This window comes from Arvicanthis niloticus, chromosome 6 (assembly GCF_011762505.2).
Source record: "Arvicanthis niloticus isolate mArvNil1 chromosome 6, mArvNil1.pat.X, whole genome shotgun sequence".
Lineage (NCBI taxonomy): Eukaryota > Metazoa > Chordata > Mammalia > Rodentia > Muridae > Arvicanthis > Arvicanthis niloticus.
Genome location: NC_047663.1, coordinates 91731268 through 91745683, shown reverse-complemented (window position 1 = coordinate 91745683; position 14416 = coordinate 91731268). Strand labels below are relative to the sequence as shown.

The window sequence follows — 14416 nt, the reverse complement described above, 5'->3', positions numbered from 1 at the left end:
TGTGTGTCCGTGTGTGTGTGTGTGTGTGTGTGTGTGTGTGTGTGTGTGTGTAGGCAGGAAGCCAACCTTGCATGTTTTACTCCAGGTGCTAGCAGTCTTATATTTGGATGCAGTGCCCCTCTCTGGCTTGGAGCTCGGCTGGCTGGTCAGGAAGCCCCAGAGTCCCTCATCTCCTCCTCCACAGCACTCAGACTGCTGTGCTCGCTGCTGCACCTGGCATCTTCACATGGGTGCTCGGATTCAAGCTCGCGTTCCCATGTTGTGCAGCAAGCACTTTGCCAAAGAAGCCATTTCCGGTCTCCCCCTTGGCTTTGACAGTCTTCTCTGGGCTGACTTCAGAGTCCTCTCTGGGGAGCACTCCAGCCAGCTACCCGGAGTGAGCAGAGTTTCAGGACATAGAGTTTGGATGGTTCTCTTGAGGAGAGTAGTCATTCCTTCTGCAGCCCTTGAGGCCCAGTCACCTCAGCTCACAAAGACAGTGGGAGCTTCTCAGACTTCCCAAGAAAGGCTGCAAAGGTCTCTCTCACGTCTGTCAGACGTCCTCTTGTGCATCTGCTAAAACCCAGTAGAGGGCACTCATCAGTCAAGTAGGTGATGGCACCACAGCGATACGCAGCACCTACAGTCTAGGTTAGGAGTATGTGGTAGATGGCGCACGGGTCAGAGCTGGTAAAATGAAGACTCTATGACCATTAAGTGGCCATGGTAGCCACATGCTGAGACTGACACATCAAAGGGTTCCTGGCTCTTGGCTTGACTGAGTCGGGATGAATATCATACTTTTGAAACACGGTCAAGAAAGAATGGGAGTCTTGTTAATAACCCTACAGAAGAAGGAAGACAGCGATTCTTACTGTGAAATGCAGGCAAACTGCCTAGGCCTTTTAAAATTTTTCCAAGACTTATTATTTTTATGAATATGGTGTATCTCCTGCATGTATGTAACTGTGCTCTATGTAGCGCCCATGAAGGCCAGAAGAGGATGCCAGGTCCTCTGAAATGGTAATCACAGAGCATTGTAAGCTATAGTGTGGGTACTGTTAGGCACTGGGAGTTGAACTCAGGACCTCTGGAAGAGTAGACAGTGCTCTTAACCACTGAGCCATCTCTCCAGCCCAGTCCATGAAGGACTTTTTTTGTTGTTGTTGTTTAATGTATGACCAGTGCCACCATGTGGTTACTGGGAATTGAACTCGGACTCTGAAGAGCAGACAGTGCTCTTAATCTCTGAACCATCTCTCCAGCCCTATGAGGGGCTATTTTTAAATCTACCATAGTGTTCTTTACAATCTGGAGAATGCATGGCAGCCATGCTTGCAGTTTTAAATGCGTGAGATTATTAAGTATATAGTGAATTAGAGTAAAAGAATAAATAGCAAGTGATACAGCAAAACCACCATCGGACTGGGGACTCAGCACACCACATCTCCTGACCTGGGGAACCTGGTCGAGGGGCTAGAGTTCCGGCACACAGAACATTCCTTCCAAGTAAAAGAACAAATAGATAGAGATGACATCACAAAATAGCTCTTCTTGACATCCAGTAGGAACTGGGAAAGACTTCAGCTAGCTTCCCAACTGAGCTGCCCGTCTGTGGTCAAACTTCTGCCTCTCTTCCATGGCAGGGGCTTTTTGTAGCACGAGATAAGCAAGAGAAGCCTCTGTTGACAGAGCTTCTCTCTCTAGCAGTTCTGAACGACACAAGGGTTTCATTCCAGCACTTCTGCTGTGTTATCTTCCCCGTCACAGAGTAACAGGAGCCAGCCCATTACTAGATAAGCGACCTTGAAGGGCAGTGGGAGGCAGACATGCTTGTGTCTTAAGTGGACGGGGGCAACCCTGTTCCCGGAGCCAGCTACTCCGAGAGCTCAGGCAGCACATGGCAGCTGACCACTTTGATGTGCCTTATACACGGTCAGATACTTCTAGAAAATAGGATGCAACTGAATTCCTTTAAAGAAAAAAAAGTGAAAGGAAGGAAGTCAGACTGAACAGGTGTGAAGTTACTCTGTCAAAGAATTTCTTTAAAATATATATCTTATTTGGGGGCTGGAGAGACGGCTCAGTGGTTAGGAGCACCTACATGGCAGCTTACAACAGTCTGTAATGCTAGTCTAGAGCTCTAGTTTCAAGAGATCTGAGTGAGCACTGCACAGACAAACACCCGTCCACATAAAATAAACAAATCTTTATAAAAAGTATTTTATTTTTAATTGTGTGTGTGTTTGTGAACCACGTGTGTATGACCTCAGAGGCCAGAGGCAGGACCCCCTACAGTTGTAAGCTAAAATCAAGTTCTGGGGCTCTGGAAGTCTCCTAACTACTAGGCCACCTTTCTAGTTCCATGTCAAAGGATTTTTTTTCCTCCCAGAACAACGATGCATGATGAATGAAGAATAAAAGCCAACTGTGGTGATGCATGTCTCTAATGCATTCACTTAGGAGGCCGAGGCCAGCTTGGGCCATATGGTGAGACTTCCTTCTAGGCTAGAGCACAGGTTCTGAACCATACCTGTTTAATGGAGATTCTACCCTAGCAGCTAGCTATGTGACCTTAGGAAGCTCACACACCCTCTCTGAGCATCTCTACTTTCCTGCTGCAGGGCTGTTGTGTGACATCACTGCAGCCTCCAAACCTCCCAGGCTGTCACCTGTAAAACCACCATTCAAGATTCATTTTCTCAGTGTCTTCTGAGCTTCTGAGTCTCCAAGCCCAGCAGAAGAGGATCCAGAACTCTAGAGCTCACAGTTCACAGGGCCCCTGGCAAGGCAAAAGCCAGCAACACTGGCAGCAGTATTTGGTATGCCCCAGAGGCTTGGGAGTGGCACCCGCAGGCATCAGAGTGGTTCTCCGACAGGGTCTTCTGAATCCAGTCTACATAGACTGGCACCCGAGTATAGACACCAGGCCTGTATGGGCGAGCACAGCCAACACCCCAGCTGGTGATCCCGACCTGGGTCCAAGAACCGTTGGTGGCACAGACGAGTGGTCCCCCAGAGTCACCCTAAGGGAGAAGGAAGAGGACCTAGTCAAGAAAAAAAAAATTAAAACATTCTCTGCCAAGGGCAGAGAGCCTGGGAGAGTACTCCAGTCTTAGGGCCTCTGGGGCATGAATACAGACTACAAGACAGGGGTGCCAGAGAAACCCAGAGGCTTTTGTCACCTGGCAGGAGTTCTTCTGGCCATCTACAAAGCCTGCACAGAGCATGTCTGACTGGATGACTCACTCCCCTGACAGGCTGGTCCCTGGAATGTGGTACATCTTTTCACACTCCTCTGAGTCCAAGAGAGGCACAGCTAGCTCCTGGAGGACACGCGCCAGGTCTGGACCAGAGAAAGGTCTGGCCTGAGTACAAACCCACTGGATCCCCACCCAGCAAGCAGCCAGCCTGGGCCTCCTGCCTTCTCTCTGTTCTCTAGTCCCTCCCATGTCCTCAAACCAGAAAATCAGAGTCAGGGACCAGAGTTCAGGTCCTGTCTGCCCCTGTGAGCTTCCAGAATCTCATGGCTCCTGAGCCTCAGCTTACTCATCTCTACAACAGGCAGAAACCTGGACACTGGGTGGGGTTCCCCAAATCCACCAGGAGTGGGCACCTTGGCCAAGATGAAGCCCATAATTTGGCGGCACATCCCCTAGACAGGGTAGGATCCCCTGGGTAGGAGTAGGGACTGAGCACAGATAGAGTCCCTTACCTCTTTCCTGGGTGCTCCCCCAGCCTGTTACCCAGCAGACAGTCCCAGGGCTAAGAGGAGCCTTGGCTGCTGGGAGGCAGACAGGAGTGAACTGGGAGGGCTGCAGAGGAGTTTCCAGCTGCACCAGGGCAATGTCTCCGCTAGACACATCATCTTCCCAGAGGTAGGTGGGATGCACGAAGATGCTCCTCACAGCCACTAAGGTTGAGTGGGGTTCCAGAAGGGAAAGTGTCAGTCCTCCAACCTTCACGTGGAAGAAGCTAGGGTTCAGAGACCTAGGAAGAGACAGGCCCAGCCTGTGAGGCATCTGCTGAAGAGCGGCAGGGTAAGGAGAAGAGCAGCCACCTTCCACCCTACCTCACTAACCTGCGGAAGCAGTGGGCAGCTGTGAGCACCCACACCTTGTGGATGAGGGAGCCCCCGCATATGTGGCCATCTTCGGCTGTCCACAGACTGACTTGCCAAGGCCATTGTCCTTCCAGAGCATCTTGGCCACCCACGATCTCGGGAGTGACCACACACTACAGAGGGACCTTCTCAGAAAGCCAGTCCCTCTTGGGTCCCACCATTTCCAACAACTCCTTTCATCCCCTGCCCTGGACTTTTCCCTGGGAAACCCTGGGCCACTCATTACCTGAAGGCAATATATCTCCGCGTCCCCCTGAAAAACAAGAGAAGGTTTCTCAATGGGCTCTGGTTAATGCAGACACTCACAACTGGCCAAAACACTAAGAATAAGCAAGAAAATACTCAGTCCTAACTGTCCTAACATCAACACCCTCCCAAGTCCAGAGCATCACAGAAGAGGAGGCAGAAAGAATGCGCGCCGGAGGGTGGGGAGGCCGTCTGTGAAATGCTGTCTTCCGGATATGACGTGGTGGGTGCATCCATGTAGCTAGTCACAGCTGCTGTAGATGCCTGCCTACGACCTGCGCAAGGTGGGGCTGTCAGCTCTCCACTGTGATGGGGAGTGGCTCGAAAGGCCCACCCCTCGCTGAGGAGCTACTGGCAGTTGATGGCTGGTAAGTGATTGAGAATAATTGTTCTTTGAGGTGTGGATACCGGTGGGTTGCCCACGCTCCACTGGGTGGTTCACACCCATGTGCATGTGGACAGCAGTGGCTGGGCTCTGAGTTGCAGCAAAAGAAGCAGGGAGAAAGGAGAGATGGCGACGACGTTGGAAGACTTACATGTTGGGGAGTCTCAGGGGAGGTGGAGAGAGAAGGCAGGAGATGGATATGATCAAAATAGATTGTAGACACATGAAATTCTCATAGGATTAAAAAAATAAAAGCAAGAGAAGGAGCCTGGGATGAGCCTTTCACTACAAAGTTATTGTCCCCATGAGACCCGACTCAGGAACAGCGCCCTAAGAAAGAACACCCAGCTTCTCTTTGTTCCTCTCCCCTTTTGTCTTTCTAGGGATCAATGCACACAAGGGGTTTGGCCTTCTACTCTCAGCCCCTCCAGGTTGTCTAGGGAGAGTGGCCAAGGGTTCATAGGAAGCTGGAAGATGGGGGAAGGGTGTGGAGGCCACTGTGGGAGGAAGCAGTTGGGAAGAACCAACACTTCTTACCTCTCAGGATCTGCAGCAAGAGAAGAAAGATGCACCTTGCCCAGGACTCCATGGCTCCTCTCCCGTCCACAGCACAGTGGGTTCAGAGTCCTTGAAGTGTCTAGGGGAGGGTTGTATTTCAGTGTTTAGTGGCAATCAAACTGGAACCCAATTACCTGGCAGGACCCGCCCAGTCAGACTCCCGATCCTAAGTTACAGGGATGTGGTTTAGTGAAGGCCAGGGAACACAGGGCCCATCAGGAGCCAGAGGTGATAGATGTTGTCTGTCAGTCTACCTGTGGGGTTAGTACAGGGAAGTTTCACGCATTTCTCAGGAAGGCCGGGATCACCGTTGCTTTGCCCACTTTGTCTAGGAGACCCAGGGCTCAACTAAGGGAAACCTGCCCTCCCTGGCCCCACACCAAACTCAGAGATGAGAGAGGAACACCTAAGCCCAGGCTCCCTTCTCAACACTGTGGCTCATTCATGGCCCTCTCTTGGCCAAGCCTATTTTAAGAACGAGGAGCCCATGAGAGTCCTGTTGGTCACTGTGGAAACAAATGTAGCCAGGGTTTACCCTCCAGTCCAGGAAGTATCAACTCAGAAAAACTCAATGTTTTTTTCAGGAAGATATTTCCTTCTGTCACTATGACGACTTCAAATTTCCCTGCTACCATGCAAGGGACAAAAGACAGACTCGGGTCGGCCTCCAGCCCTGCTGAGGACACAGCTGGACCCTTGCTGCTTCTCAAGGTCTCAAGCCAGGACCCTAAGGAACCCCTCAGTGGGTTCTGAATCAAACACTCTGAAGTGTCTTCCCTCTGACAGCTGGACTTCCCTTCTACAGTGCTGGCCACTGATTCTTAGTGGCCATGAGGCCTCCTGGCCTCCTTTTTGCTCTTTTCTCAGAATTTCTAGGGCAAACTTGGCCCTGTCTCATCTCTGATACAGGAGCAGGCAGTCTAGTACCACAGGATTGTAGGAAGCTGACCTGACAGACCTGACGGCTGGAAGGCACCGCAGGTCTGTCAGCTTGAAAAGCGGCGGCACCGCCGCCGCTTCAAAGCAGCTACCCGTTTTTTCTTACGGCGCAGCCGCCGACTCAAGGCGGCTGCCCGTTTCTGCTCTCGGCGCCACTGACTAAAAGCGGCTGTGGCTGCCAGCCGAGAGAAACAGCGCCCCAACCTCAAAAGCGGCTGACAGGCTGACATTCGCCCGTCAGCCGCTGAGGCAACAATCCAAGATGGCGGCTACTCAAGGCTTTCAGGTAGAACTATCAGTGCACTGCGCAGTGCACTTAGGAACTTGACTCCAGCCCCTCCCAAATGGGGCATGCAAATGAGGTACAACTAGGGTACCACGAACCTGGCCAATCACCCCGCCCGGGCAGGGTATGCTAATGAGTATGCTAATGAGTCATTGCAAATTGACCAATCGGACACCTCCATGTGCTTTGCCACGCCCAGGGCTGGGGGTATATAAGTAGCCCATTCTGAGCATTCCAGTGAGTCTCTCCCAGAAACCTAAAAGAGCGCTTCCAATAAAGGCTGTTGAGAAGAATCCGGTTTGTCGCATCTTCCTTGCTGGACAAGCGGGGCACGACACACACACACACACACACACACACACACACATTTGAGACAGTCTCACTATGTAGCCCTTGGCTGTGTAGGTTAGGCTAGTCTCAACAAACTCATAGAGATCCACCTGCCTTGGCCTCCTGAGTGCCGAGATTAAAGGCGTGTGCTATCATACAGAGTTTATCGTTGGAATTTTTGTCCTATCTCGAGCCAAAATCCCTTCACTGGTTTGCTTGTTTACGGTGCTGGGGATTGAACACGGAAGTATTTTACCACTGACTTATATCCCTAGATCTTCTGTGGCTTTTTATTGCTCTCAAGTGAATAACTCAACAGCAATTTTTAAAAATCAAACATGCCGGGTGGTGGTGGCGCACGCCTTTAATCCCAGCACTTGGGAGGCAGAGACAGGCGGATTTCTGAGTTCGAGGCCAGCCTGGTCTACAGAGTGAGTTCCAGGACAGCCAGGACTAGACAGAGAAACCCTGTCTCGAAAAACCAAAAAAAAAAAAATTAAATAAATAAATAAAAATAAAAATCAAACATTCTAGGGCCAACAAGATGGGTCAGTGGGTAAAGGCACTTGCCGCCAAACCTGAAGACTTGAAATTGACCTGCTTGGTAGAGGAAGACAGTCAGCTCCCATAAGTTGTCCTCTGACCTCTGAACACAGACCATGGTGCTCACACACATCCTGAAAAAATGTAAAGAAGAGGAAGAGGAGGAGGAGGAAGAAGAGGAAGAGGAAGAGAAGGAAGAGGAAAAGGAAGAAGAGGAAGAAAAGGAAGAGGGAGGAGGAGAACCGGGATTCTAATAAGAGAGAATCCAAAACTACACTAATTTGAGAAATGACAGAAGAAAAGTGTTTCAGTAATTACACCACTGTGTTTATTTAAGAGCAGAACACTTCATATGTGCAATAAAACCCGGACTTCCATAGCAAAGAAGCTACTTGGAGAAGTGCCTGGTGTGAAGACATGTACTTCTGAACCTCATTCAGAACTAAGGCTGCAGAGAGACGACCTCACAACCTGGCTGAGAACTATCAGAAGTACCTCAGATCCGCTCTCATGCTTTAAAGTCAAATTTTGGTGGTTGTGCATTCAGAAATCTTTTAATGTTGCCAAAATTTTCACCACCTCCACGGTCAGCAATTTGCTCACACAGGGTCTTACCTCACAGTTTAGGAAGCTGTGGCCTAGGACAAAGATGGGAGCCATCAGGGAAGAGGAGGTCAGAGGCGTGAGTCTGCTGCAAACAGTGCTGAGATGGGTTTCAGTAGAAAAGAAAAGAGGGAGCTGGTGGCAGGAAGCAGGTTCTAGCTGGCAGAGCCCGGTGTCACCCACACAGGCACCCACACTCACTTACTAGTACCCTAGTCCAGCCACACATGTCTGTCTCTTCTAAGTTCTCAAAAGAGAAAGTGACTTTGCTGGCTAACTCAGACCCAGTAAACTTTGCATACAAACCCAACCCTTTGGGGTAGAACAACCTTTTCACAGGGGTGTCTAAGATTTTTGGAAAGCACAGATATTTACATTGCAATCCATAACAGTAGCAAAACTACAGTTTTGCAACAAAACAAAGTAGCAACAAAATTAATGTTATGGTTGGGGGGTCACCACACTGTGAGGAACTGCACCAAAGGTCACAGTCTTAGGAAGGTCAAGAGCCGCTGCTGTAGGCAGATCGTGCCATGGGCAAGACTTGAGTGAGCAGCCTGAGCAGGCACTGCTGTCTGGCAGCTTCAGTCATTCAAGGACCATGTGTACGCCGTCATCTTTCAAACAGGTCTGCTTGGAGAAGGCCATCTCCAACAAATAGGTCCCTTGCCACAGGCCACTAAGAAACTCTTGCTTGCCTGTTCTCGACATTGAGAGGGGATGTTGGATGTGAAGTAGCAAGTGTACAAAAGTGAAGGCAGGAGAGGAGAAGGGGAGGGATGTGCTTACGTCTGGCTTTAACCCAGCCCGCTGGGTCTGAGTGACCTGAGGCAATTCATATGCTGCCCCAGAAGCGACTTCTCAGTCGGAAACAAGGGCAGGGATCTACTCCTAGTTCGGTCTCTGGACCTGATGTGAATAGCTTATTTGTCCATTCACTCACTTAATGAATTTCCAGGCTTGGAAGAACTCAGATACCTTACAAACAGTTGTTTTCTCTCCTGTTATCCACTCCCTACTCTTCATGAAGATGCAAAACCAGTTCTTTCCAGAGCAATTTGCTTTTCAGCCTCTTGTCTAGAGGATGGAGGGGCCTGTTCACATCTTTTGTGGGGAGTCTGGAGAGGGGAGCAGAACAGGACAGTGAGACCTCGGGGAAGAGGTGCTGAGGGAAGATGCTGCTTGCCAAAAGCATGGGTGTGGAGGCTGAAAACAGACCTCAGAATTCCTTCACTTTTCTCAGGCCCCTAAAAGATCTCAAAGGACCTGGAGTGGCCCCACCCAGAACATCCAGCCTTGCAGCTGTCCTGCCATCCCCTTTGTTCTATGCAGCCTCCATGGTCTCCTGCAGCCCCAAGATGGCGGAGGCAGACCTACCCAGCTCTGAGTACACTCTTGAGTACTTGTTTCTTCTCTCCTTCCTTCCTCATCTCTCCTGTGAGAGATTGGAGACAGCTACCGGGGTGGGATCCTTTCTCCTATTGTTTGCTTCAGTTGTCTCCCTGAAGCCTGAGTGTCACCTAGGTGACATCACCACTCCATTCGGTGACCCATGGGCTATGGCTGAACTTCAGAACGGGCCTTGCTTCAGACCTAGATCCCTCCTGATGACGCCCCTGGACCAGCAAAGGGAATCGGGCAGGTCGCCTCCCTGGACCAGCACGTTCTTTCTAGTCATGAAAGTGGGTAGGAAAGGATGCTCCAAGAGGTGGTGAGCAATTAGTGAGCTCTTCAAGTCACGGTGGGAGACAAGAAGGAGAGAGCAGAAGCCCCGGGGCAGATGGCTTTGCCTGTCCCTCTTTCTGGCTCCTCAGCAATATTAAATGTGGATCCCTGCTCTTCCTCCATCATGGGACAACTTAGGGTTTTCTCTGCCTGCCCGTGGGCGGGAGGTTTTACTTTGACTTTATCTGTGTTCTTGGGTTTTTCTATAGAAGCAGGGTGTGCCCCTGGCTGGATGTGGTCACCAGTGATAACTTGTCTCCTAGGGCTCTTGTCCTGTTCAGAGTAGGAGGGGACTGCTAAGAGAACCCTAAGTGGCTGAAGGGGCCTCTGGCTTCCAGCTAATGGAATCAAGAGAGCCCTCCTCTCTGGAGACTTTGTGGTCCCCTGCAGAGGCCCTGGCTGAGGGAGCCTGGCCCTGCTGGTGCCTGTGCCTGGTGTCAGCTCCTGGCACTGATCGTGAGTTGATTCATGAACTTTCGCTTTTGTCCCTTGGAACATCCCCGTTCTGGGAGTACATTGACCTAGTTTTTAAAGGCCTTATATGTCTCTGCTGAAGAGCCCACAGGACCTCCAGCACAACTGGTCCAGTACTGACTGACCCCAACACCCACACTGCTTTAAAATGGTTCCCTTTCTCCTGGCCTTTTCTGCACCCTTGGCCTCCTCCCCCAGCCTCCTCCTGCCTCCTGATCCTGGAACACTTTTCCAGGGAGCTCCTGACGGTGTGCATGTCACTGAGTCTCTCACGGTGTCCCACCAGACCTTCCCCCGCCTGTCTGAGACTGGAAGTTCATGGTGGCCCTGGCTGTGTCTATCACTGAGACAGGGTGCCTCCCTTACTGTGACCATGTGGCTCATTCAAGCCCTTGTATTCAAACCCTGCCTATTTACTGAAGGGTGGAGAAACTCCTGGAAGTTTAGGTCAGCTCTTCATCTCTGTCACCCACACCCATGGAAACTTACAAGGGATGGAGACTAACTCGATTGCAGGCCCCAGTGGCAGATCGCTTGCCACTTTCTCTGGGGAAGCCCCTTCTGTCTTCAGAAAGTCCTAACAGTCCTGGCAGAAGCATATATTTCCTAAAGAGAGATACAGACTTCAGATAGCAGACTTTTTGGACAGTGGAGCCAAGGAACTGGAATGTCCCAGGAGTCTCATGCTGGGGTAAAAAAAGGCTGCAGCCCCAGTGCCAGCCAGGGGGAGGGACTTATCTTCCAGGAAGAGACTTTATAGAGTCCTGACAACTTGAAAAGAGCTGACATGTGGGCCAACCTTGGGCAGAACCATTTCCTTATACACATCTTGCCTGTCGTTTAAACCCAGACTTCAGTGTGGCCATGTTGTCACCCTTCTCTGCTTTCCCACTATTATCTTGGAGTTCTGAGGACAGGGATGACCATCATGGAGTACTGAAGATGGGGTGGACCCTTACTTCTCAGGGCTCCCAGAGCCCCAGCTTGTCCTCTTAGAGCTCCAGTAACATTTTCAGTGGGAGAGAGGACCTTCCTAATCTTGCTTAAACTGTCATCCCTCCCTGTCTACCCACTGGCTTCAGCTTTGTCCTATAGGATCCCACAATTCACCAGAGCATCACAGTGTCCCCCAGTCTCTGCTCCAGGATAAAGAGCCTGGTGCGGGCTTACTCTCACAGGACCCCACTTCTAACCTCCTGCACGCACTTCTGGCTCTCTCCTCTCTGCTCTTGTGCAAGGCAGGGTGGAGCACCCTTGGCCTATGGCCCTGTTCTGGTTACCACTTCATCTTGCTGGCTCCTTAGCTCACTGCAAGAGACCCAACTTGTGACTTGTGTCCAGAAGTTGCTCTCGTTCCCATTACCCCTCACTCCCTGTAGTTTTTGAAAGACTGTGATTTGATGTCCTGTTCCACATCAGTATGCCAAACCCGAAACCCACCCTCAGATGCCCCATGCGTGCCCACCTAGTGTCAGATGGATCCACACTGCCAGGGAGGCGGCTCCAGGATCTTTTCACTTTGCAAACTCGGCACTTATTAAACACCACCTGTTTCCTCCTACCTCAGGACACCTGATCTCTGTCTTTCTTCTCACAAGGGTGTGGACCTCCTCTGGCCACCAGGACCTGAGGGTTTCAGGTTGTGGCTCCACCCTGTTACCATGTTACCTTCTGTTCACATCCCACACCTGTTACCCCAAACTTCACAAATAGGTTCAGAGCTCCTTTCAACCCTGCCTCACCACATGTCCTGAGACTGGATCTCCTATGCAGTCTTGCTGGACCCTACAGCCCTCAAGGGCAGTCTACTTCCTCTGTAACTTGCCAGAAAGTCCGAGGACACAGTGATCACCAACCATGACCTTCGTTTCTTCCTCCTTTCTGCCTGCAGTTATCCCTAAACACTTCCTTCATGACTGTAGTAGCTACGTGCTTCCTACCCTGACAAGGCAGACTCTCAGCAGATAGGACCAGTCTGGTGCTCACTCATAGACCTGCCCTGCACCCCATGTCTCCAGAGGGGGTTGGATTCCTAGGTTCCCAAGGCTGTTTGTGGTGTGTGGTCTTATCCTGGCCACTTGCTCCAGGTTTCTCTTGCACTATTACTAGTCTGCTTTACATGACCCTCGCCGTTCTCTGCCTGCGTCATGTGGGACTGTGCTCAGGGAGCAGATGGGTAGATTAGAGCTGGACTGGATTGATGGTCAGTCTTCCGGTGGGCTGTGCGGCTGTGACGAGTTGGTGAGGAATGCACAGATGCTGATGCTGGGTGGATGGGAAACAGACGAATGCTTGGTGTGCAGTGGTTTGTTGGAGGGGCTGATGGGTGCTTTGGGGGTTGGAAGCAGTGTGGGTTTTGTCCACTTTTGACCTCCCCGCCCTCCATCCCCTGCTTCCCTAACCCCAGTCCTCTGGGTGTTAACTTTGCTGAATTCATGATTCAGGTGGGCGCAGGCTCTTCCTTCTCCACAGTCCCACCCAGCTTATCCTGTCCTCCTTCCCCATCACCACAGTGTCCTCGCCCCTATGCTCTCAATCCATCCCTCAAGGCTGTTGCCTCTGATCCTCTTTCTTTAGTTGTCACTATCTGATTCTCTCTCTCTCTCTCTCTCTCTCTCTCTCTCTCTCTCTCTCTCTCCTTCCTCTAGCCAAGTGGTCCTGTTTCTCAGGTGATGAGAGCTGGAGAAGTATGCAGAGCTGAAATTCTGAGAGAGAGAGAGAGAGAGAGAGAGAGAGAGTGTGTGTGTGTGTGTGCTGACTGGGCAGTGGGGGAACTGAGTCACATGAGTTCTCTGAGTGGGGCTGGAACCTATGTACTCCAAATGGGGAGACAGAAGTCACAGGTATCACATTCGAAGAGACTATCTGTTCCCGAAATCAGGTATCAAGATGTATAACTTCACTATTAAAGTGTAATTATTTAAAAAATAAACTTCAGCCGGGCAGTGGTGGCACACACCTTTAATCCCAGCATTTGGGAGGCAGAGGCAGGCAGATTTCTGAGTTCAAGGCCAGCCTGGTCTACAGAGTGAGTTCCAGAACAGCCTGGGCTATACAGAGAAACCCTGTCTTGAAAAGCCAAATAAATAAATAAATAAAATTTAAAAATTAAAAAAAAAAAACAAAACAAAACTCAGATCAACCAACACCTTTTTTTTTTTTTTCAAGTAGTCTAGAACTTAAGACTATATAACTAAAGGTGACCCTGAACTCCCAACCCTCCTGCCTCCATCTCTAAAGCGCTTGGATTGCAGGCATGTGCCACTATTCCAAGCTTATGTGGTTCTAGGGATCAAGCCTACGGCTTTGACATGAGAAATGACTTACCTTGGTTTAGCCAAGTCATTTGACTCACAGCATCCAGTTTAGCCCACTGCATTTGTTAGTGACCGTATCATCGCATGTAATCCAGGCTGTATCTTCTAGGTGTCCAAGTCTTCTGAAACCATCTTGGGTCAACTGTGACAGGCTTTGGGAGTTCTGTCGGCTACAAACTTAAATATAGTATTAGCAGACTTTTGACAAGATTGAGAGCCATAAGGTTTGGTTGTAACTGAATAGAATTTAATAGCAGTAGTAAGAATCTATTAAGACAGGATAGGAGCCGGGCGGTGGTGGCGCACGCCTTTAATCCCAGCACTTGGGAGGCAGAGGCAGGCGGATTTCTGAGTTCGAGGCCAGCCTGGTCTACAGAGTGAGTTCCAGGACAGCCAAGGCTATACAGAGAAACCCTGTCTCGAAAAACAAAAAAGACAGGATAGGAAAGAGTTTTAAGTAGCTTTGGTGGGTTTTGTAGGTAGAGAAAAGCACATTTTAGTATTAGCAGGAAAACATTTGGCTAGGAACAGAATAAGAAAGCTGGCAATAGTGGCATACGATCAAATGGCTGGAAAGCTGGGACTATGGGCCCGCAGCTGAGGGCATAGGTCAGGCCCGCTGTGGCGGTAGGGCGGGACTTCCTATTAGCAGCTGGAAGTCACTGCCCAGTGCCTTTAGCGGCCATTGTTGTTGTTTTAAGAAGAAGTCCGACTGCAGCTCAGAACAGACTACTCCAGACCAAGCGGTTCCAAGGGGGAGGAGGTTTATTCAGGGGAAAGGGCAAAGGTGGGGAGAGAGAAGAGAAGTAGAGGCCGGCCATGACCACGTGGAGAGAGAGAAAGGTGGGGGAGGGGACAGAGAGGCAAGAGGGTAAGAGAGGAAGAGAGCAAGAGAAGAAGAGCGGGAG

The 14416-nt window shown here is 50.4% G+C and overlaps 2 protein-coding genes across 9 annotated transcripts in view; both read right to left on the bottom strand.

Annotated features, from left to right (window-relative positions):
- The window catches only part of LOC117709827 (prostatic spermine-binding protein-like), a 20337-nt gene extending 17348 nt beyond the window's left edge, over positions 1-2989 (bottom strand). For 6 of the 8 annotated variants that reach the window (XM_076937233.1, XM_076937237.1, XM_076937238.1 and 3 more), the window contains exon 1: positions 67-2044. The gene's annotated coding sequence lies outside the window, so the exon portion shown is untranslated. Of the gene's footprint in view, positions 1-66; positions 2045-2954 lie in introns of those variants that run through there. The other 2 variants (XM_076937236.1, XM_076937235.1) reach the window with 2 other exon arrangements.
- LOC117711999 (serine protease 30-like) lies at positions 2226-14416 on the bottom strand. The gene is given in 8 exon segments (XM_034507980.2): positions 2226-3005; positions 3165-3325; positions 3695-3969; positions 4061-4195; positions 4197-4215; positions 4329-4355; positions 5271-5370; positions 13519-14416. Coding segments are annotated over 7 exon segments (924 nt in total). The 5' UTR covers positions 5323-5370; positions 13519-14416; the 3' UTR covers positions 2226-2750.